Source organism: Podarcis liolepis (assembly GCF_965112155.1).
Source record: "Podarcis liolepis genome assembly, chromosome: 5".
Taxonomy (NCBI): Eukaryota; Metazoa; Chordata; class Lepidosauria; order Squamata; family Lacertidae; genus Podarcis; species Podarcis liolepis.
Window position 1 is genome coordinate 29,169,428 of NC_139556.1, and position 24,658 is coordinate 29,194,085.

The window sequence follows — 24,658 nt, forward strand, 5'->3', positions numbered from 1 at the left end:
TATATATTTAAAAATAGCTAAGTAAATACTTAGCTGGGAATGTCAACTCTAGGAAGCTGTAATTTGAGATTAACATCACCAGTATCTTTTAATATAGTAATGACTTTCAGAACTCCAGTATTTTAAGTTACCAGTGGTGGCCTTCTCAGAGGAATAGCAGAAGGATTTTCCTTCTCTATTTTCAACGCCAGCTGCATGTTAAAGCAGCTCCAGGCAGGGTGTACTGAGGCAACTCTTCCCCAACACACACACACACACACACACACACGTATTTGTTTGCTTTCCCAGCTGTGGGCTTGCTTTGATGGCAGTAGCTGGCTACATCTGAAAAACCAAATGCCATTTAATTTTCCTAGATGCCCTGGAGTGACACTACATTGGACGCTCGAGAGCACTGGGGAATGCACAATGGCAGGTGCCTTCCCAGCCACTGCCAGCAGGCAAGCCACCAGCTGGGGAACTTGGTAGACGCAGGTGAGGCCCAGGAGCTGCTTGAAGATGCTGGGCGCTTCAGTGTGTCTTCAGCTAATGCCTTTACACCAACAGCCAGTTGTGCAGTTTTTCTCCCCTCCCCCTTCCTGTAAGGGACTCCATGCAAATGGGTGTCATTATGGGGAAGCTGGCTCACATAGTCTTTGATGTAAAGAGGGGAGGCAAGGGGAGCGGCACTTGCCTGCTTCTCTGATTTGCAAGGGCCACCACTGGTCATGTTATGACCCATGGCAGAGTTCTTTTGTCACGAATGCTTAAATGGTAAAACACAGAAACACATTAAGGCACAATCTCTTCACTAGGAACTAGCATGGAAACAAAAATACCTTCTCAGCGCAGCTTTGTCTGACATTACTCTGATATTATTTCAAACAAACTTTTGCCAGTTTTTTTAAGGCAAACAATAGTTATGTACAAAATAATCAACTGTAAAGAGTAAGCATTGGTAGACCAGCTTCTCTAAGAGCTGTCCATTGTACAGTGGGAAATTATGTATACATTTTCCCACTGTACAGTGAGTAGTAGTTTGAAAATTTTGTACATTGGTTCTACTTCATTTGTATTTACATTTACAACACACACATACTAACTCTGGATCAACATGACAAGTTAAAAACCTACCTGTTGGGATGGTGGCTGATGGAAAACATGCTGAGTCCCAGTCAGGATCATATTCCCTAATTGCTCCCAAAGTTGCTATTTACTGCAGACAACATCTTTGCAGGTAAACAGCCACCAAGAGACAATTCTGATTCTGGGCCCTGATTCTGACTGAGGTTCCACCCAGCTGTTTTTCCTTTAAAATAAAGATTCAGCACATTTTAAAAAATGCATTTCTAATGTAAAATATTGTTTGGCTCTCTGCTACAGCCGTGTTAGTGCCCATCTACTAACAAGCCAGGTTCAAGGTCCTTGCATTAATTTACGAAGCCCTGAACAACTTAGGTCCAGGGTTCCTCAGGGACCACACAACTTGATCACTCTAATCATCTGCAGAGATGTTGCTGGACATTCCCTAAATGTGTGAGGTTGGTTTGGGGAAAAAATGCAACAAACAAACATATAAAGAACATTTTAAAAACAGCTCATCTGTTTGGCAGTGCAAACTACTACAGTGAACAGTGAACTCTTAAGTGTGTAATTCTCTTCTACATTCTCTTCAGAATTCTCTTCAAAAGTGTTTTTGATCTGTGTTTTGCTGGTCAATATGTTACTAACTCCATAAAACTTACTATGATTTAACCACCTCGTCTTATTAAAGGTAGAATAGCCTGTCTTCTTTTGCTATAGAAGTACCGATTAGGGATTCCACCCTAATGATCCTTTTAGTCCATGGATATTTCAAGAGACAAACTATGGTTTATTAGCCTGAATTTCCCAAGTTATCTGCACTCCAAAGGGTTCTTGGATAAATGGAGACTTTTGCTTGTTAAATCAGGCATTTTCCAATGACACCAAAACATGACATTTATAGAAAAAATGTCTCTTCTTGTGAAAGATCAGTTTACAGCATTAGTAGGTTTGTTAAGAAACTCACTCATTCCAGGCTCAGTCAGATAGCTGTAGCGCTTACGTAAAGCAAGGGACACAAAGTTCTGTCGCCGGTCTGTTTTCTCGGTCTGTAACAAAGCATACTTCCGTTTGGTACCTTTAACATACAGTTGCTGCTGTCTAGACAGGTTTCTTTCTTTTAATTAATGAATTAACATTCCACTTTTCAAAATATTGTCCAAAGTGGCAGACAGAATATACCAATAATTCTTGTTCGTTTTTGTTTAAATGGGAAACTACTACACACACACACACACACACACACACAAACACACACACCCTTACATATTTTTAGATCTTCAGGAGAACTAATTGTGCCTTGGAGAAGAATATTTGCAACTAAAGTGTGCTATGAGCTTATATGGAGAGTGGAGCAGTGACTTGCACTTCTTCAGCATAGCATTTTAGCCTATCACCCTATAAAGCAAATCAGTCTCAAAGACAGGGCAACCAATGCCATGAAAGTGAAAGAGTATATTTTTGTCACACTTCCCCTACACACACTCCCCTTTCTATGAATGCCTCATTCATTCATATATAAACTGCTTTGAGGTTTTTATTTACAATCAAGTGGTATAATTTTAAGAATAAAATAATAAAGTAAGCTAAGTTCAAATTACAGCCCAATCCACTTCTATGATTTTAAAGTTATCCCTGCTCACAGACTCAAATTCCACCCGCCCGCCCCCAAATCCCTTATTTCTACCAAGCTTGCACCTGAAATTACATTTTACCAACATTCAAGTCTTGTAACCATGAGATGTGTGTTGTCTTTGAAGAATAGATTTACAAAGTTCTCATTTCATTGCTAAAGCTTCTTGAGCTTATTTGGAGAGAACAAACATTTTGAGGCCTTATCAGGTGCTATCCAAATCCAGGATTCAACCTCTTGGAGCAGGCTTTGGGCACACCCATTTACTCCCTTCTCACAGGCTGAAGGGCATGAGGGTTCATGTTTTGTATGATCATGGGATCTACCTGACCTTATAAGACAAGTGAGTTCTGCCCCACAGGATCAGAGATCGTTTGTTAGAACAAACATAGGATCTCCCATTCACTAGCTGTTGTCTGTTCACATTGAGGGAAGCTGGGGAAGGCTGTGGGATGCAGCATGAGCCCAAGGCCTGCTCCTAATATCACCCCAGGTAGAATCCTGGAAAGAAAGAAAAACCAGTACTCTAACAGGCCTTGTGTCGTGAAAGAGATCTATGTATTCTTAAAGTGAAAGACACATGGCATTAAGATGAATGTTGGCAAAATGTAACACCAAAAACATTGTTAGTAATTTAGAGAACATATAAAACATGGCCAAATATCACACACCTGTTTCTTTAAGGAACCTTTGTGAGTTGCTAAGCCTTAATTTTTGTATTACAAAGCACCATCATTGTAAATCCCCCATATCATATAGCTAGCATTTTAGTAATTATTTTTGGCACACACAAGGCTACAGTTAGACATGTAGAATATCACTATAGCTGTAACTTAGGCCAGCCAAATAAGTTCTTCAAAAATCAGTTTGTTGCAAAAGCACATATATCACAATGTACACCTACTTTAAAGGAACTACATAAAGGACAAAGATAAATAAATGAAAAGAGGAATGGACTGGGATTTTTATAAATATGCACAAATGCAGGGATGCAGATTAGAAAGCAGGTTACAATCACTAACAGATTACAACTTGCTTCAAAAATCTCTATACAGGTTGTAGATCTGTTTTTAGTAAAGTTTCTAGTTGCTAATAGTGGGGTGTTTTTAAAGATATATATTTAGTTTGGTAAGAAAATAGGACAAGTCAAAAAGTACTTTTGGGTTTTTTTGTTTAGACGACCAATACCCATGTTATAATATCTAAAGATGCTGTCCTGCTAAGCTCAATCACATTTTAAGGCCCTATTGATTTCAGTGGCAGAACAGAACACATGCTTAACTTCCCCCCACTGAGATTAGTGCTTAACTTTGCCTGAATCATGCTTTCATCTTCCTTTACAATGTGTCTCCCAGTGAACAAGAGAGTCATAAATTTTACAGAGACAACAGTCAGAAACCATGAATCCCATGGTGCTGATCCATCTGCTTCCTCCAAGGGAGCAAGTGGCTTGCAGCTTCCAGTCAGGAGCCATTCTTCTAAAGGTAATTATTGCAGGACCACTAGGCCTGGAATACCCGAGCAAAGGATTTGCTGGGTCTCAGTTGCCTATTGGGTATTGAGAGGAGGGATGGACAGGCAAGACAATGTGGTTTGCTATATTAAAGAGGATTAAAAATACTGTCTAGCTGGAACTAAGGAAGTGGAAGGAAAATAGCTTCTCTGCTGGTCCTCACCTAGATGAATAGCAATGGGTATAATCAAGGGATCTCCTTCAAAACCTCATGCATGCATCCAGTGGTCTGTTTCTCTCTGGGTGTACAAGCTACTCCCGCAAAGAGGAGAGGGCAGAAAGCTGGGGTCTCTGTGTGAAGCAAGCATGCAAGAGCTCTCCATGACTGGTAAATGGTCAGGTGCTTTGCTGTGTGCAAAGCAGAAGACATAGTATATCTAAGGCTAGTGAAGAGTGAGGGCAGAGGGACAGAGGCTAGGCTCATATTGTTCAAAGCACATGTTATTGGCTTCATTTATTTGGTTTAGTAAATCTTTTTTGTGATACCATATATCTTTAATGGATAAGAATTCTGATTATAATAAAAGTAAAATAAAAGACAGTGTTTATATTACCTCATCATCTTGATCTGACTCTGTTTCCTTTTGGTCCCAAGATGCATTGCAGAGACAAGGAATATTATAATGGACAGCAGGGAAAAGAATATCAGGATATGAAAAGGACCAAGTAAGGGAGCACAAAAAATGCAAGCTAATTTATAAAAGGCAAAACAAACCCAAAATGTCAACAGAATATAAATTAACAAACAAAACTTTACATCAAATGCAAATCAACACATGACATTACTAAAAGCATAAAGTATATGAACTGTAAGCTGAAGCATGAATTGTAAACGGAGGACCCGGTAATCAAAAATTGCAGAAACGCAGCACCACAGTAACAAGTCTCAAAAAGCTTTCTGCATACATGAAAACATTAAGACATAAAACAGGCTTAATCAGATTGCAAAGCATTCGCATTACTAGTGGTTCATTACAATCAGCAAAAACAAAGAGAAAAAAGAAATTAAACTAGTCTTAGTGATCTTACCTTTTTGTGTGCTGGCAAGGTGATATTCAAATTGCAAACAGCTGTTTGCGGCAGACCCTTTGTAGTCTTTGGTTCTTTCAGAAATGATAAACGACCACAAGGTTCTTGGCTGGTGTCTCTAATCTATATATATATAAAATGTTCACACACTGGTTTGAAATGTTTACAGTCCTTTGGGTTCCGTTAAATTTAGTTTAGCTATTAGCTCTAATTTAAAAACAAAACACGCAAAGAAACCCAAAAAGATAAGTTCCTTGAACCATACAATGGGAAGGCACCTGATGATAATCAGATCAAATGCCTTGTGCTGAAACAGGATCTCCAAACATTAATTCTCATCTGTCCTACACATTAATCCTCCACATTATTTCTACCACAGGGTGTCACAAACACAAAGCTAAAGCAATTACAAGGTGTCTGCATTATTCCAAGGACAGTTTAATAAGACTAGATGAAGTTGGCCAAACTCTGAGATTGCATTTAATTATCTAAAGCATTTATAGCCATCCTGCCTTTCCATCATAATAAGACCGGTGACTTAAATTTTTAAAAAAGAAAACTTCTACAATAAAATCCAATAAAACCACAAAGTCAAACTGAGCCAATTGATAGTAGCAAAAAGGAAATACATTAAATAAAAACATAATTGACAGCCCAGACATGCAATATCTTATTAAATTGCCAACTAATTGCCAAGTGGTAATATGGACCTTTCCCTGGTCACCATCTAATCTTAAGCTTCATGTTAATTATGTGAAAAGGTGGCATATGAACAAAATAAATCCATCCATCCATCAACATGGAAGAAAGTGGTCTTTCTGGCAACCTAGACTTAAGGCCAGAAAGAAAAAAACCTCCCATTTTTGTCTGGAAACAAATTAAAGTGCTTAAACTAAATCAACAAGGCAACAACACAAGCCACTCGGTGGCTGCATTTTCTCCTGTTTGGGAGACAGCATTCTGAAGGTATATTGTGAACACTGGCAACCTGGCTGGATGGATAACGTGGTAACTTTTTTGCATGTGGATATTGTGGTTATATAATTCTTCTTTTAAAGAACTGCCAACCATTTAAGGGGCTTTACAAACACATTTAAAATCCTAACAAAATCACAACTCAGAAGTAAAATTAAAATGCAGCTGAGCAGCAGTCCATAATATATATATATATATTTTAAAGAAGCAGCTTGGTCTTTTAAACTTTGCCTAATAAGTGGTGGGTATTACAAAGCTTTCAAAATACTAGCAAGGAGGTAAACTGAAGCCTATCATCTTGAAGTTCATCCCAGAGCCCTGGAGCTCCTTTCTGCCAGCAACCTAATTTCCTCAGTGTACCTTAAGCAGGCCTCAAACCTGCCATTCCCAATTGGTGGGATGGGGGCTCACATCTCGTGGTAGCAATATGCCGTTGCACAGGTGAAGTGGATGGCGCACCTTTTCCAAACACCACAGACAAACAGAGGCTTTGAAAAACACACACAAACACACAAGGTTTGTCATCACGCAGGAACATTTTTCTCATTGTGACTGCTCCAGTGCAGTGTTACTTTTACCTTGATAGAAAATGGCAGTCTATTTTCTTTGAAAGCATAAAAATTAAATACAAGCTGCTGTCCTCCTTTTGTCAAAGGGGCTAGATTCCCGTAGCAATCCACATAAATAGGCTTTCCTTCCAAAACCTGTTGGGTCAACAATAAATCTGTTAGATCTATTTCCATGCCGAACTACTGCAATAAACAGTAAGCATCCCAACTGTTAAATTACTATTTAAACCCACAGTTAACGTTGCCTTTCAACACGGCTTCACTGCAGTGTTTTCAACAGGAAGAGATGTGTGGTATGTTCTTTGGTGTGTGTGTGGGGGGGGGGGGAAGGTCACAGTCAAGACTACAGATATTTATTTCTAAACTGACCCTTCAACAGCCAGCTGGCAGTTTTAGCTAGGCAAAGCTCAGTTCTTTACTTCTTCTTTCTTTCTCTCCCCCCCCCCTAACTGATAAAAGGACTCATGGACAATGTGAAAGTAAGTTCACACATTCCACTACTTGTTCGTCATGCCTAGGTCTACCAGGAAGAAAGGGGGTAAGCAATGCCCCAGTTCTGGAAGACATCAGCTGAATTACACTAGCATCTTACTCCATTCAAATTAAATAAAATATTTTGAACAGATAGATTCATGTATTGGAAGCATTTGTTTAGCAAGACTGGACATATTATATCCATCCTTAGGCATCTATGCTCAGGCTTATTGGACTCAGGTGTAGGAAAATTAAACTGACGATAGTCATTGTTTTGATATCTCTTGATACTTTACCAACAATGCAATCTTGAATTTGTTTAGAGACGCAGGAAATTTGTAACTGTCTTGACAGCTGTGAACAGACTGGTTTTAAAGTGCCTGAAATATCTGAATTGGCCAAGCTAACTGATAAACACAGTGATGTATACTGTATTGACAGGTTTATAGACACAATTTATTCTTTATTAGAATATCAACTGTAACTTTTAGAAAGCACCCACAAAGCCTGTAGATATACAATAGGCCTTTAATGCAGAATGATGGTATACCTCAATATCTTTACTTCTTGCAACTTCTTCGAAGTTTTCTTGCTGCTCCAAAGTTTTGTCGACTTTATCATCTGTCATGCAGAAGCAGCGCAGATTGGATTCTACCGCATCATTCATTTTGGCAAAAATGACAAACTTGGCCATGTAGGGAACACATATTAATTCCCTATAAAGCTGTGTGGCCAACCCGACAGTTTCGTGAACTTGATGGCAGTCTGCTAGCCAAAATCTGGATGCACATACATAGATGTAAAGACCAATCAGTCCATCTTCATACAATGGTGATTTCCCACCATAACTTTACTGTGGTTTGAACTACCTCGCCAGCTAACAGAACTAAGTCACATTCCTGGGTTTCTAACTTACTTTTTATTATATATACTTATAAATTATTTCTGGCAAAACTTAGAGGTGGCTGATCTGAGAACTGTCAGACAAAAAGCATGTTATAGACAGGTTCAATACAATATTTATTATTTTTTCTGGTCTGCTCATAATGTGCTGTGTTGGTTTTCTGTAATCAAGGAAAAGGGAAATCTCCACTGCTGGTGGCTGTGGTGCACACCTTGGAGGCCAGATCTGCCACCTCCTTGGCAAACAAGCACTTTTGCACATTGGTGACGTGTGTGGAAAAACAGATCTCAGTGAGCAGAAGGAACCGCTCCTCTGTATAATATCTAGATATCAATATTGGAAGAATGGCGGATTACTAAGGCACTGGTGCCACTCTGTTAAAAACAACAAGATGTGAGTAGGGACACCAAAATCTGAGGAGAAATTCAGATGGAAGGATTTTATTTATTTTTTGGTAAATATCCCTAGTTATGAATCTGTTTTTGCTCCTCTCCTCTCCCATCAGTAAAAAAAAGTCCTGCTATTGAGCTAGTTATTCTAGTGTGTATCACTCAAGTTATTCTGATCTTCATAATACAACCAGTAAGCCTTAATAATTATTTGTGTTTCATTTGCTTTTACTGTACCTGGCTGAAACGTTGGTTGTGAAAGAGACACAATCATTTACAAAAGTCAGTGGAGTGGTTCCTGTGATGTCTTCCCACTGAGCTGGTGAAGTACCTCCTAGGAAATAAAAGATGAAGTCACACTTGTTTAAAGGGATCTGAATTTTTCCATAGATCTGAAATAGTGCTTTTGGACTTTGGCCAAAGCCATCTGTCTCCACCCCAGCAGTCCACTGGACAAGAAGGGGGACAGTTAAGGAGAGAGAAAGGGGTGTTGGGGGTGTGTGTGGAGAAAAGGGGGCGTGACAAAAAGAGAGAAAGGTGGTGACCCCACATACTGCTGGCTTCGGCTGATTCCATATGTTATATGGAAGATGCTCCTGGGGGAAATGCGACTCTTGAGAGAGAGGAAGAGGAAAAGTTTGCCCAATTTAGAAAAGATATGTTGAATGAATGGGGATGCCCTTCCTTATGCCTTTGCCTAACCTGTTATGCTACACAGTAGCCGAAGGCTGGGTGTCGTGTCTCCTTTGTATCCATTGGTTATCCCTTCCCCTGATGGGGGTGGCACAGGAATTGTCATGGTGATTGGCTTATGGAATTTTCTTCTTCTTGGTTCCACAGTGACAATGGGGCTGAATGTTGCTTTGTTACCAAGGATTTTCTTGACTGTTTCATCTGGAACTGGTTGAGCCTATTTTCAATATAGGAAAAAGAGATTCTAAAATCATGGGATATAAGATTCTCAAACATGCAATTTATAATTACAGTTAGGTAGCCATGTTGGTCTGCCATAGTCGAAACAAAATAAAAAAAATCCTTCCAGTAGTACCATACTTTACCTAGATGTTATTTTTCTGTAAAATTTCTGTTGCTGGTATACACCATAAATGCTACACAAATCCAGGATTTTAGGGTAAAATTCCATTACAGAAGAGCTGCTCCTTTTATTAACAGGCCAGATTGGACAGTGCACCTCTTAGGAAGTGGTGTACTGTGTAGAGGGGAGCGTGTGGACAGGTCCTCTGCTCACTGTCCCACCTCTGCCATTCGCACATGCTGCCTATGCATGTAGGGTTTAATGCATGCAGGTAAGGAATGTGGTTGATTTCCTCATTATATCAGGAAGTGTGTGTGTGTGTGTGTGTGTGTGTACATATGTTGAACTATAGGCATATATACAGCATTTGCATAATCCATCCTTGTGTCTACATGAAGGAATGGTGGGCAGGCTGAAGCTGCAGGCACTCATTTCCCTCAACTTGTTAGGCCAGATCTAGGGAGGTACATCATCTGATCCAGCCCCACTAAACCTTACTTCTGGTTTTCAAAAATGCAAAGAAAGGTACATCTTATTACCTGCAGGCCCACTCGTATCCGCTTAGTTAATGCTCCTTCAGGGAAGGAAGCCTGGACTCGAGGCACAGTTGTGCTGCTCAGAATGCCACCCTCTGGACCAATCTGGTTGCTTTCTTGCTTAATTCGTGAAACCACAGCAAAGTACTGAGGAAAGTCCTTCGTGACAATTCTGCAGATACGCTTCTTCTCAAGTTCCTCTGCGCTGTCCAATTCTATGCAAGGGAAAATCAGAAATGTTTATAAATATTTATAAATATTACTGATCAGGTATTGTGAGTGGGCTTTTAAAGAGAGTTGCAGCCTTGTCCAAGAAAGTCTTCGAGTTGCTTTGAATACTAATGCACATGCTGTCCTCAATGTAATGTTTTCTGGAAGAACCTCTTCCTGTTCCATTTCAAGGCTGAAAAAAATCTGTAACGGCAAGCTAGACTTAACATCAGTTTTGTTGGATTTGAACACCCAGCCTGAATAGGAATTCGGTGTAACTCAGTAATGCACAGACTGCACTGTGAATACTGATTGGACCACATGAAAGATACTATTTTTTTACTCTTATTTACTCCTTTCTGGTTCAACATGGCTATTTCATTTTGATCTGATAAAGGGCTAAGTAATCACCTTTAAAATCAACCTGATGACAGAAAGGTGTATTAATGAAAGGAACAAAACGTGACTCTGCATCCAAACTTTTTTTGTTTGGAGTTTTGGTTTATTGGGAGACGAGAAGTATCTCATAACTCAGTTGGTTAGATTAGCTCATGGTGGTCTGATCTGAGGAAATACCAGATGAATATAAAAAATATTATTTATGCATTTAATAAATGAATACCTCACCATTCAATGTGCAACATTTCTGGGTTATATGTTCCACTTTTAAAGGCTGGTTCCATTTTTACAGGTCTACAAATTACGTTTTGGTTCTAATATCTAGCTTTGCCAGTAGATGGTGCTGCTTTCATCAAACCCAGTAATTTTTCCCTCATAAAAGGGAAAAGATACACTGAATGGATGGTTTAATTTATCTCACCACTGAGTTAGATAACAAATAAGTCATAGTATACCCAGACCACTCCTATAAGTCAATCAAGATGGCATCACTTAGGTATGCTGCTTCCATACCATACCACATAGGGCTGATTCTTCAAACATTTGTCAGTTTCTCTTCCTTTCCTACACTCACAATTGCATGGAGGAAGCAATGTCTGACTTAGCATGTTCCTGCTTACTGCCACCGGCAGCAATTCAGGTGAACACAAATTTTTCAACTGAATACTTGTGAACATTTTCTAACACTGGCATAAACAGAAATAGCAGCAAGAGGGGAAATAATGGATATTCAAACAAAAACTTGAAGTTAGAGAAATTATGCAGTGGTACCTGCAGTAATAGTTTTTAATAATAATAATAATAATAATAATAATAATAATAATAATAATAATTTTTATTTATACCTCGCCCTCCCCAGCCAAGACCGGGCTCAGGGCGGCTAACAACCAATAATAAAAACAAGTTGATTAAAATACAATTTAAAAGATTAAGATACAACATTAAAACAATTAGGGAGCAATGTCTTCATAGGAGGAGAAAGGAAAAGGAAAGAGGGGGAGGGAATCAAATTGGCTCCAAGCCAAAGGCCAGGTGGAACAACTCTGTCTTACAGGCCCTGCGGAAAGAGATCAGATCCCGCAGGGCCCTGGTCTCAAGAGACAGAGCATTCCACCAGGCTGGGGCCAGTGTTGAGAAGGCTCTGGCTCTGGTTGAGGCTAATCTAACTTCCTTAGGGCCCGGGACCTCTAGGGTGTTGCTATATGTGGACCTTAAGGTCCTCCGTGGGGCATGCCAGGAGAGGCGGTCCCGTAGGTACGAGGGTCCTAGGCCGTGAAGGGCTTTAAAAGTCAAAACCAGCACCTTAAATCTGACCCTGTACTCCACCGGGAGCCAATGCAGCTGGAAAAGCACTGGGTGAATATGCTGCCATGGCAGAGACCCTGTGAGGAGCCTCGCTGCAGCATTCTGCACCCGCTGGAGTTTCTGGGACAGCTTCAGGGGCAGCCCTGCGTAGAGTGAATTGCAGTACTCAAGCCTGGAGGTGACCATCACATGGATCACTGTGGCCAGGTCGGGGCGGGAAAGGTAAGGGACCAACTGTTTGATGCGGCGAAGGTGGAAAAATGTCGCCTTGGCTGTTGTTGTACCCTGCGCCTCCATGGAAAGGGAGGCCTCAAGGATTACACCCAAACTCTTAACAGAAGGCAATGGCACTAATTGGGCCCCCGCAAGAGAAGGGAGTTGGTCCCTCATCCCCATACCATCCCGACCCAGCCAGAGGACCTCTGTCTTTGAAGGATTTAGTTTCAATTGGCTCCCACGAAACCATCCAGCCACAGCTTCCAAACATCTGGTCAGTATGTCAGGGATTGAGTTGGTCTGGCTATCCATCAGCAGATAGAGCTGAGTGTCATCAGTATATTGGTGACAACCCAGCCCAAAGCTCCGGATAATCTGGGCAAGGGGGCGCATAAAGATGTTAAAAAGCATCGGGGAGAGGATTGCGCCCTGTGGTACTCCATATGGGAGTTGGAACTTAAGAGGTTAAGTTGTTCCCATGATGCCTCAGCATTCTGACGTCAGGAATGGAAGCTGGGAGGAGCTTTCCTGTCTGTTCCTCTCTAGTCGTTGAGAGAGAGAGGGAGTTTGCCATGTCTGCGAGAAGTCCTGGAAATATCTGAGAAAATGATGCAATAAAAGAGCTGTAAATGGACATTACTATGCTCTGTGTGTTTGTGGGAAACTGAGTGACAAGTTGCTGCTGTGTTTGACTCTGCTGGGCGTGACGGAGAAGAAGGAGCAGATTCGCGCAGAGGAAGTGTGCCGGACCTGCCGAAGCTGCCATAAAGAGCTAATTGCCGATAGTAAATCAATTAGCACGTCACGGACTAATCAAAATACCTACACTCCACACACCAAGGGGTGGCGCGACGACAACTCCCTCCCTAGTGCCACCCTCTGTCCCCGACCAGAGATAAAAGAGCACAGCCATTTATGGGCTATGCCCTGTATCCCCACATCGGCGAGGCGGTGGTCCAAAAGATCATGATCGATCATGTCAAATGCTGCTGACAAATCTAAGAGAATCAGCAGTCCCGACCCGCCTCGATCCAGTTGTCTGCGGAGATCATCTGTTAGGGCGACCAGAGCCGTCTCAGTTCCAAAACCAGGACGGAACTGGACTGAAATGGATTTAAAGCCAATGTTTCCTCTAGAAACCTACCAAGCTGGTCAGCAGCTGCTCTCTCAATTACCTTACCCAGATATGGGAGATTTGAAACTGGGTGGTAATTGGATAGATCTAAAGGATCTAGTGAAGTTTTCTTTAAGAGCGGACACACCATTGCTTCCTTCAGCTCCCCTGGGAATGTCCCTGTGTTAAGGAACAAATTGATAATTTCAACCAGAGGGGTCCGCGCGATATCTGGGCATGCCCTAATCAGCCAAGATGGGCACGGATCGAGGAGGCAGGTGGTGGGCCTACCAGCTTGGAGCAGTCTATCCACATCTGCAGGGAGTATCTGATTGAAATGTTCTAACACTGGACCCGAAGACAGTCAAGGGGTCTCCAGTTCTGTCACTGTATCTAAATTGGCAGGGAGGTCACGGCGGAGCAACAGGACTTTCTCCGCAAAAAAGCTCGCAAATGCCTCACAGCTGTGGGTTGAATTTGTGCTTAATTTTGGTTGTCCTCCTAAGGACGTTATTGACCTAATTATTCTAAAAAGTTGTGCCGGGTGAGAGCTAGCGGATGCAATGGAAGCTGCAATTTCTTAGCAGCTTTCATAGCCATCTCATAGGCTTTCATAAGCGTCCTATAAGATGTTCTTTGAGCTCCGTCATGAGTCCATCGCCATACTCGCTCTAGCCGTCTGAGATCCCGCTTCATTTTCCGGAGCTCCTCGGTAAACCAAGGGACCCAGTTTCGACGGGGTTGCAGAGGGCGCTTGGGCTCAATCTCATCGATGGCCGCCAAGAGCTGGTTATTCCAGTCCTAGACAAGGTCATCTAATGAGTCGCCAGGAGGAGCAAGGTCCCTCAAGGCAAGACAGAATCTATCAGGATCCATCAGTTTTCGCGGGCGAGCCCAAATAGGCTCGCCACCCAAGCAGGGGAGGAGCGGGAAGTCAATCTTGACTTTCAGAGCGTAGTGATCAGACCATGGCACTTCCACAGGGGGGAGCATTATCACATTTATGCCAGCACCAAAGATCAAATCCAGTGTGTGGCCTGCTTGAGGGGCCGGGCCCATAACAAACTGGGAGAGCCCCAGTGTTGCCATGGAAGTCACTAGGTCCAGAGCCTGTGAGGAGGAGGAGGCATCAGCATGGACGTTGAAGACTCCCAAAACCAATAGGTTTGGGAACTCCAAGGCCCACCCTGCCACCACCTCCAGCAGGTCTGACAAGGTGGCTGCCGGATGCGTTAGGTGGTCGGTACACCAACCAGACAGCCAAGTTCTCCTTGGTGCCCCACAAAACAACAACACATTCAATGCCGGAGATCGCCAGTGGTGGCAGAGCCCTGAAAAAGCAATCCTCCCGGATCAACAACGCTGCTCCCCCCCCCCGACCCACAGTCCCTGATTGATGGAGAACAGAGAAACCTGGAGGTGTTATCTCATGTAGGGAGATTACTTCGCCTTCCCGTACCCAGGTCTCTGTCACGCAAGCCAGGTCAATCCCCTGCGAGACAAAAAAGTCACACATGGTGGCGGTTTTATTGCCTATGGACCTGGCATTGCACAACACCAATGACGGAGGTGGGTGATCCCTGCTCGCCCTACCCTTGTCCCTTGAGACGGGGCGTAGATTGGAAGGGGTTCTAGCATCACTGCATCTCAAAACCCTTCGCCGATAGTGATATTTAGCCCCACCGCCATTCTTCCCTAGCCCTTCAATAGTGGGAATCCCAGACCCCATACTAGCCTCCCCAATAGAGGGGTAAGATCTCACTAACAAGTCATCTCTGGGCCAGGACTCTTGGGTCAGAATGATATGGGGAAGAGGTGAAGGTTTGATAGGGTAATTATCCCTAGAAGATAAAACCCAACCAACCGCACGCTGAGCAAAGATGTTCAGTTCCTCTGCCAATGAGGCATCAGTCTTAGCCATGTTCCTTGTATTGCCCTTGTAGTTGGTTAGGTGCTGCAGTCGTTGCCACACTCGTTTCATGATGTTATTGGCTAAATAATTTTCCACCTTAAGCTTATACTGTTGTTTTGCTGCCTTAATGCCTTTTTTGAGATTTATTCTCGCCTCTCTGTATATGTCTATATTCCCTGTTTTAAAGGCAGAATCCTGCAGTCATCCATGGTTTACAGTTCCCATAGAGTCTAATGCATCTCTGCGATGTTACATTATCGATGCACACTTTAATATAGGAGAGTATAGCATCTGTGTATCTATGCAGATCTTGATGTTCAAACACACGCCAATCAGTGCTCTCAAAACAATCCTGGAGCTGACTAAGAACACCCTCTGGCCAAGTTCTAACTGTTTTTATAACTGACTGAATTCTTCTCCTGAGAGGGATGTACTTCGGACATAGAAAAACTGAAGAATGGTCGGATGAGCCTAAGTGGGGGAAGGGGATTGCCCTGTATGCCCGTTTCAAATTGGAATACGCGAGATCTAGAATATTCTGTCCTCTAGTGGGAAATTTCACAAACTGTTCAAACTTAGGAAAAACCCTCTTTAGGCAGGCTTGATTGAAGTCCCCTGCCACAACAATGGTGTCCTCTGGGTGGATTTGCTGCTGCTCGGAAATGACATCATATAGCTTAGAAAGTGCCGCATTGACATTAGCATCGGATGGAATATAAACAGCTATAATAATTATGACAGTTACTTCTCTAGGCAAATAAAATGGCCGACATGTAACTGCCATCAACTCTAGATCTGGGGAGCAATACGTGTAAGCTACTTTGCTGTTAACGCACCAACCATTGTGTATGTAAATACAGACTCCTCCGCCCCTAGCTTTACCAGAATCACTGTTTCTATCAGAGCGATAAATTATTCGATTTATCAGCTCAACTGCCGCATCCGGTACTGCTGAATGTAGCCAAGTTTCTGTAATATTTACCACACAGCTCTCACAAAGAAGCTTGTTTGCTGCCATCAGTAACTGTAGTTCGTCAATTTTGTGGGTGAGAGATCTGGTGTTGGTCAAGAAGACGCTTGGCAGTGCTGGTCTCGTGGGTCTTTTTCGAAGCCGGGTTAACAGACCAGCTCTGCAACCACATTTTTGCTTTCACTCTTTTCTCTTTCGCTTCTTTCGGCACTTCCCCCTCCTGTTGACAATCCATAGAGATCCTGGAGGTCTTACTATGCAGTTTGATATACAATGGGACCTTTGAAACTCTCTAGTTATCTCTATTTTTCTTGTGAGCCCGATGTTTACCAGTTTTGTGCGTGAGTAGGTGAGGTATTGGGAGCTCAGAGCCGCAGCGTATGAACGCGCTGCCATCATGGAACGCTAAGTTAAATGAGCATCATTAATTCACTTCTGTAACAAATAATTGGGATACTGAAATATATTTCTTAACTGCAAATAGGTTCTTTGGTTGTGTATTTTTCTGCTGGCAAGCATAACAGCATATATGGTATTATATCCATGCCACATGGCACTGTGGTAACGCTATTTGTCTAGTCACCGCCTAATTCACCTTTAATCATTCAAAAACAAACCCAACACATGTTTCTACTTGCTATTTGCCCAGGCCAAAACAGTAACAGTGCATATATACCTTCATTCATGCCGTTCAGTATTTCAGTGAGGTTTTCATGCCTGCTGTCATACTGATGTTCCTTCCACGTTTCACCGTTTTCACTTCGAAGCACAATCAGTTCTCTTTCCTTTCCTCGCATCGATCCAAAATGAGGGATTTCCACTATGACAGGACTACACCAAATAAAAGAAGAAGAAGAAGCAATTCATATTGTACATGCGTTTTTTCAGTTTACTAAGTGCTGCTCCCTTACTCAAGAGTTGTCTGTCACACAGCTACAAGTGCGCTCATGGGGGGAAATGGTTAATAATTGGCAAAGCTGCAAAACCCTTTCCAATTCAAATTGCAAGGTTTTTTGTTTGTTTGTTTTTGTTTTCAATAATCCACTCCAATTACACACTTAGATAAGCACGCACAGGAGTGCTGACATACATCAATTTACACAGACAACAAAAACAAGTTACAAAAATGCATATAAGCAAATAAAAAGAAAGGGTTTCAGCAGGCAAGCTTAGATCCTGCACTTGGCTATGCATACATAATGCTATTTACTCAGGGCTGTGTGTACTCGGCACTTAACACACATAAACATTTGGCTGTGTCAAAGTAACCCGTGTTCCGTGTCTAGAAAAGCTGAATTCTTTCAACCAGCATTAATATGCAACCTAAGCCAGTCTGGACAACTTATTTGACTCTGTACAATTTATTCTGCTTCTGCTAGTCACAGGAAGAAGGAAGAAGCAATGCCAGGGCACTGATGCACAGGACCCTGATTGCTGGAAATCTTCTTTTTCAACACTTTGTTTTGAGACTTCACCTGATGCTCTCCACCCAGTTGCAAACTTACTTTTAAAAATTGTTTCTAAAAAGTGAAACTCAGAGTTTGAATTTTGCTTTTCTTGTGCTTGAAGAACTCTGTGCATATGCAATGCTGTTTACTTAGCGCTGTGTGGGAGCTTTGACTTAAAATAAAGAAAATGGGGGGGGGGGAGAGAAGAGAACTAACAATTTGCACCAAAGCTCATTTCCCCAGCCAATATATATTGTGGAAATTCGCCAGATTTGCAAGTTTTGCTCACTTTGCCTGATTTAAATATATTTAAATACGCTAAATAACTTTAAATATGTTTTAATCTTGGGAGGAGTAAGGAGGTACAGATGTAGAAGGATATAAAAAAGCACTGAAGTTCCATCCTCTTACCACTGGGCAATCTTAATTACCCATGCAATTTCAAGTCCATGTGCATGGTCATAAAGACTAGACATTAAAAAACAACAACCAGGGAGAGCACTGAAAGTCTCAGGAAGTTGAATTTGGCACCCAGTACTATAGACTCTACTTTTCTGCCCTTGCACAGAATCACAGAATACACACAGCCCTTAAACAATTATCAACGGGCGATGCACCAGCATAGGCAAAGACCAACTTGATTCTAAGGTGTAGAAGAGACACAGTCAGATATAAAACAAAAAACAAGCAAACATAAGTTCATTTTGCTGGCATGCCATATTTACATTGACTTTAATGGAAAGTGTACATTTTGATCCAATGAAATCTTTCATACAAAGAATTAATGCAACTGAAAATATATATAGTCTAATTTTATAAAATAACGTGCAGCGCAATCCAATGCACGAGGAGTTCAGTGGGGAATAAGCCTGCAGAAGACTGGGCTATGAGAACCTGTATTGTGACTCCTATTTTCCTCCAGCACCATTTGTGTGAGCATGTGTTTCTTTTCAAACACTACATATACTAAAGCCCCTGGTAAATATTGATCGTATAGGGACAAAACTGTAGCAGTTTTAGTCACTTACGGGAGCATCTGCATGCCAGAATGGCTTGATGTGATCTTCCTCATATGTCAAAGAAAACCTACTGGTATTAGTCTAGGATTGTAGAAAAGATTGGCTCAACAACTTAACCTGGAGGATTTGAGGAAATATTTTGGTCCTTATAACTTACAATCAGTCCAGGGGCTGGGGCTGCCTGTCCACTTCCTTCTCCCTGGCCTAAGTTTCCACTTGTGGAACTTAGCAGGGAGGAGGATGGGTACAAAAGCAGAATTAGTTTGCTCCATCTGTCACTGGCTCTGGCCTATGTTGGTCTCCCTGTCTTCCACACTTTCACAATGGGCACCACTTCAAACAGCTAACTAATGGGTGGTCTAGCTCTTGGCTGCTGAATTCAGCAGCACAGGCCTGCACAACCTCTTAACTTTTAAAACCAAACACACTTATTTGTGGTGAAGGGCCTGCAATCCCTCCTACCCGCCTCCATGTTAACAACAGAAAGAGAGATTTATTCAGCCTCTGATGGTCAGCCATACATATCTGGTGAGCTGTGCTCAGCTTGGTAGGTACAAAGTTGTGTAGGCCTCTGACAGAACCATGATCTTATGTAGCTGTATTTATCTTGGGTAGCTGGTCGGATCCATTTGCACCCCTACTTAAATAATACACCTAGTGTTACCTGACTGTGTGCCTTCAACCAAAGATTACAAGAGCATAATTAAGTGGCCAGTGTAATAAACGAACAGGTTGTTTTCCGTGCCTTTTTTTCTTTTTTTAATAAAATGGAAATCTTTGCTCATGGGCAAGGAAAGCCTTTGAAGTATTCCATCAGAGAAACACGAGCAGTTATGGATTATGCAGCCTTAAGACATTTAAACAGACAGTATCATTAATTTCCCACAGAGGTTGTACTTAGCTTTGCTTATATATATATATAGAGAGAGAGAGAGAACACCTCACCATTCTGCATAAACATCAAAGAGTAGCAGCGCTACTAGCTGAGACTTTCTTCAGCTGTTACATTTTTTTCTTTTACAAGGGAGAATCAGAAACAGTAATAGCAGTATTTTTTAAGGCAATTTAGGGTATGACCCAACTAATCACTTTTACATCTCATTGATTTCAATGGGTGCATTAAGCCATTGTTTAAATCACCCCAATGGGATGAAAAAGTGCTCCGTTTCTGACAGATTGTGGGTTTATTTTTGTGAAGTGCCAAATATTCTAGTGTTGCATTTGGTTATTGGTTCTATCATCTCAACAAGAGATGGATGATAGCAGTTCCACTTGTTTGCCTAATGTTTGTGCAGGCCTTGCAAAACAGAAAATGTTTAAGCCCATTGAAAACTATCCTATGAATACAATCTTTGCAGGCGAATATGTAAGATACTGTCTCTCTGTATAAGACGCACACAGTTTTGTGCATGAACATAAACAATACTCACAGAGAAGGTATTAGACAGGTATTGAACACAGGACTTGGAACAACATGCTACGTTAGAACCTCACAAGCTCTGAAGGCAGGCAGTCAAAATAGTCAAATCTTCCCAAGATTTTAAATATTAATATCACAGTTTTCTAATAATTGTAAATAGATATACACAAAATTCATACTTTGTTTTCAAACCTGAAATATAATTCAGTTTTAGAAGGGTTAACATTTTCACCAATCTTATTCAACCAGATCATTTACTGAATTTTATTGAACAAGACAGAACTTTGGTCACAGGGGTGGCCAAACTGTCACTCCTGGGCATTTCAAGATACATACAGAGAGTTAGTGGCATTCTCAGTGCATAGGCACACTCTGAGTACATCATGAACCAAGCAATCAGTCACCCACCTATACATTTGGGCCATAGACAACTGGCGGGATGGGGAATTAGGAGATCAAATTCTAAGTTCTTAGTGTTTAGGCAGACTTTTCATGCTTCTTAATATTCTAAAGTGAGTCTCACAGGTGATGAGCTACAGTTGTCTGAAAGCAAAGAGCTAAACTAGAAGTGATGTTTATCATGCAACTGGGAGTTTCCTCCCATTGCAAATAGCAGCTGTGCAGGAGTAACAATCCTGTTGAGACCCCAATGGAGGCAAAGAGGTAAAAATATTTTCCCCCACTGTGCTGATGATCTGGATCTACCTCCCGCCCATCAGGGTGCTTAAGTATTTATTTTTATATAAAAACAACAATCACCAGAAACTGCTATTTGCATGATTACGATTGTGTCTAGTTTGGCCCAGAGTTAAAGGTAAAGAATGAGTATCTATTGTGAGGACTCAAGCACATGAAGATTTTGGTATATATTAATTATACTTATATCTTGCAACCCCCTGGAAACTTTCCCCAGCTTCAATAATGCTATGGCCTCAGATGTTCTCAGGCCATTCATAGGGCCCTTGGGAATGTGCTGAACACAGAATTCAGAATAACATTCTACATTAAACATCCATCACAGACTTCAGATGCAGGTGGAATTTCTAGGAATGTGTTTTTTGAACTTTCTTTTGAGTCAGTAGCAGATGCCATTGCAAGGGAGATGGACTTCCCACTCTCAAGAAAACATAACTTTATCTGCTATGGAAGCTCAGGATATATGGGGTGGTTCTATGGCACATTGTGAGAGCCCCTCTTATATGATATAACTGATATGTTAAGACCTTGTTACTGCCTCACATGAGCTGAGTTTACACATTGGAACATTCCCTCTTGGTTGCACAATGTTGGGGAAGGTCAGTAATAGAGGAATTCGTATTTTTAGGAATGCCTGGCCATCATTACTGATCTTATTGTGATAAAATCCCAGGGTCCTGCAGGAGACAGTTTGAACACCACTGTCTTAAGCTTATATTTATCCACCCCTGCTTTACAAATACTTCCTTGTCGGTCCAAATTTGGCAAAGCTATTTATTTGTGCCAGAAGCTGGCTCCAAAACCATGCAAATACCTTCTCTACCAACAGAACTTAAACAGGACCATGTGTGTGGTGTCGCTGTAGTGCTTTTTAAAAGGTGTAGTCAATGCAGCTGAAACAGTCAAAATTGGTTAAAACATAGGAAAAAAGCACAAAGTTATGAAAGCAGAAATGCTTGCAGTGAATTCCACATGCCTAGAAGCACAAGATCAATTACAGGAGCAGTGCTAGAATAAAATCAAGCCACTATGATTTTTTCTTTCAGTGACGGTTAATCAGCTGAAAGCTTTTGTTGTTGTTGTGAACCAAAAAATAAAAAATAAAAAAAATGGGAATGACCAAAACACAAAACCAAAAAAAGCAAGTCAGAACAAAAAGGAATTAAATAAAAAGAAAAAAAAGAACTGTAGACATTTGATATCTTTTCTTAGAAACATCCTACCCAATAAATTTTGTTCCTTGAGGCCCAAGCTGCAGGATTCGGCTAACCATGCTCTCACCCTCATTTAGAGGGGGAGGATTGGTAGGAAGGTGCAGTTTACTGAATAACATCCATGCAGCAGGAAGAAAAACAAGAGGGGAAATTAGGAACAAACTGTCATTCCCGACAGAACTTTCTACTGGGGACCATGTATGGTAATGAACAAAATTTATCATCATATATAAATTTATGTACTCCCATATCATAGTGGATTGTTTCCCCTAATGTTAGCTTTGGGGGGGGAAAGTCTGCTGTTGGCATTTGTGTTAGTATACGGCTCAGAGTAGCTGCTACAAAATTCACATTCAGCTGCACAGTCTTCTCTTGGTAAATGTTTGCAGCTCTTGAGGATGAGCGGATAGTTTGTACAGAGTACTCCTTTAGAAATCAATGGCATTCCATAATCACTGGGTGCTGGGCATATAATTCAGCAGTGCTCCCAACATCCTGCCTTTGTATACATATCTGCATGAATCAAGAATAAGAGAGAAGGTTTTGGGTCCCACCCCCACTCACCCCTTAAACATAACATATTACCATAGGAAAAATTATTCATGATACCATAGAGAATTTGGCCTAGGATAAAATTGCTAGGTGCTTACCTAGCAAAAGGAAAGGAAGCCTACCTCCAATCCTCAAGTTATTTCAATTTTAAAAGACCCAACAACTTAGACCCATATGGTAAAGGAAAGCAAAACTATAGATGCAAAATGGCAGCCAATAATACGATTCACAGAACAACTCACCCTAAAAATTGTGCTCCGGAAGGCCCCATTTCTACCAGTCTACTAGCCAATCCTTCTCCTTCAACCATTGGTGGAGGGCTGGCCAGTTTGTGCCTCTTTACCAAGCGGCAGGTGATGCGAGTGGGCGCTGTGCATTTACGCGGTGGAATAATAATCCTCATGCCATGATGACGGCTGCCCCTCATTGAACCCCCGCGTGCATCAACCATAAAACTAACCAGAAAACTGCAGGAGAAAAAACACAGAAAGAAAGTGTCATCGGGTAGTTTAAAAAAAGAAGTATGAGCACAAATGTTGACTAAAATGAAACCAATGAGAAAGAAGATCATGTAAAATAAAAAAACAACACAACAACATTCCTATACATGTCAACTGATAAATACCCTTGTACCTTGTGCTAAGGAAGTGGACATCAGCAGAATCCCCAGAATGTCTACTCAGAAGTAAGTCACACTTTGTTCAATGGGATTTATTCTCAAGTAAATGTAGTATATCCACTAACCTGGGAGTAAGTCTCACTGAACTTGATGGCTTAATATTGAATAGACACAACATAGGCTTGTGCGAATACTCACCTTCCTAGCAGAAGGTATGACAGTAATTCTTAGAATGACCATATGCATGAAATTCTACTATTTTACTAGCAAGACAAACATTTAGTCAAAACTTCTTTGTAGAATACAGTGTCAAAGTCCAAACTACTAGGGTTAACTGTGTCTTCATCTACTATTGTGAAAATATTAGTGTATTATTCATGCACTAATTGGCTACATGGCACCATTAGACAGCCTGCTGCAAACATCCTGTGTTTCTTTCAAAGAGCAAGTCGGACATGCACAACAGAACTGCTCAGTATTATGATAGCTACTTATTTTGTTTTTGCAAACCCATTGTTCTACTACTGAGATTTTCCAGGTCTTTAAAGCACAGAATTAAACATGAAGGGGCAGATTCACAAAGTGGCTTTGGTAAAAAAAATAAAAATCTAATTTTCTTTAGCAGCTGGGTATCAGCAACAGGATGACACACTCCTTCTTCACCTCTCCCTTTCTCAGTGTTTCCATTCTCTTTTAACAGAACCACAGTTAGATTACATGCAAAATAGGGAACCATGCTTTATTTTCACTTTATTAACCAGAATCTTAAACCATCTTCAAGCAGGTGTTTAAGATCCTGCTTAGTAAATTGGCATTAAAGATGCAATCTTTTACAGACATTGAATTTGATGGGACTTGAATAGATGTGTATAAGATTGCCCTGTAAATCACAGTTCCATGCTTGGGATATAATGGCCTAACAATGGTTCAATTAAATAAGGATGTAAACTATTCATGGTGATTTCATCATAGTGACATGAAAATGCTACTGATGTCACTACACATTTTAGGGAATGAGCTGGATCCAGATTAAGTTAGTTGAACTTAATTCCCATTAAAATCAATGGGGCTTAAGTAGTGATTTCAACAGGAGCTACATTCAACTAATTCAGTCTGATGCCAAGCCACTGTCTTTTTATTGGGCGCGTGCCACAAAATGCTGACATGTCATGAAGATGCACAGTGCATGGATAAGACCATCCTTCCTGTTTTTTTTCAAACAACAGGAGACATGCAAGCCCAACAATGGGGGATGTGAGGTGCTTCTAAACCTAGATTTTTCTGCCGATGTTACCATCATCTGTCCTATATGTGGGAGACATATGAAATGTCAGATATTCCACTGCCCTGTCCTACAGGTCCAAATACAGACAGGCACAACAAATGTAATTAATTTCCAGTGCCCTGTCCGGGGCTAGGTGTGACAGTGGGACATGTGTCCTAT

The 24,658-nt window shown here is 41.3% G+C and overlaps 2 protein-coding genes across 53 annotated transcripts in view; one reads left to right on the forward strand and one right to left on the reverse strand.

The window, feature by feature from the left end:
* LOC310706610 (uncharacterized protein) overlaps positions 1-24,658 on the forward strand; it is a 76,981-nt gene that overhangs the window by 42,752 nt on the left and 9,571 nt on the right. Inside the window, exons 3-6 of one of the 3 annotated variants that reach the window (XM_083502928.1) lie at positions 357-474; positions 4,051-4,179; positions 4,804-4,874; positions 7,241-7,744. The exons of 1 other annotated variant lie outside the window; for it this stretch is intronic. In XM_083502928.1, coding sequence (XP_083359054.1) covers positions 357-474; positions 4,051-4,179; positions 4,804-4,832 — 276 coding nt within the window. In that variant the 3' untranslated portion in view covers positions 4,833-4,874; positions 7,241-7,744. Of the gene's footprint in view, positions 1-356; positions 475-4,050; positions 4,180-4,803; positions 4,875-7,240; positions 7,745-8,330; positions 8,775-24,658 lie in introns of those variants that run through there. One more of the 3 variants, XM_083502927.1, reaches the window with a different exon arrangement.
* ANK3 (ankyrin 3) overlaps positions 1-24,658 on the reverse strand; it is a 407,765-nt gene that overhangs the window by 27,546 nt on the left and 355,561 nt on the right. For 41 of the 50 annotated variants that reach the window (XM_083502214.1, XM_083502260.1, XM_083502218.1 and 38 more), the window contains 10 exons: positions 22,838-23,062; positions 16,923-17,077; positions 10,124-10,335; positions 9,251-9,458; positions 8,786-8,882; positions 7,806-8,034; positions 6,791-6,916; positions 5,238-5,360; positions 4,763-4,789; positions 2,030-2,111 (listed from right to left, as the gene is read on the reverse strand). In XM_083502214.1, coding sequence (XP_083358340.1) covers positions 2,030-2,111; positions 4,763-4,789; positions 5,238-5,360; positions 6,791-6,916; positions 7,806-8,034; positions 8,786-8,882; positions 9,251-9,458; positions 10,124-10,335; positions 16,923-17,077; positions 22,838-23,062 — 1,484 coding nt within the window. The remainder of the gene's footprint in view (positions 1-2,029; positions 2,112-4,762; positions 4,790-5,237; positions 5,361-6,790; positions 6,917-7,805; positions 8,035-8,785; positions 8,883-9,250; positions 9,459-10,123; positions 10,336-16,922; positions 17,078-22,837; positions 23,063-24,658) is intronic. The other 9 variants (XM_083502249.1, XM_083502251.1, XM_083502237.1 and 6 more) reach the window with 1 other exon arrangement.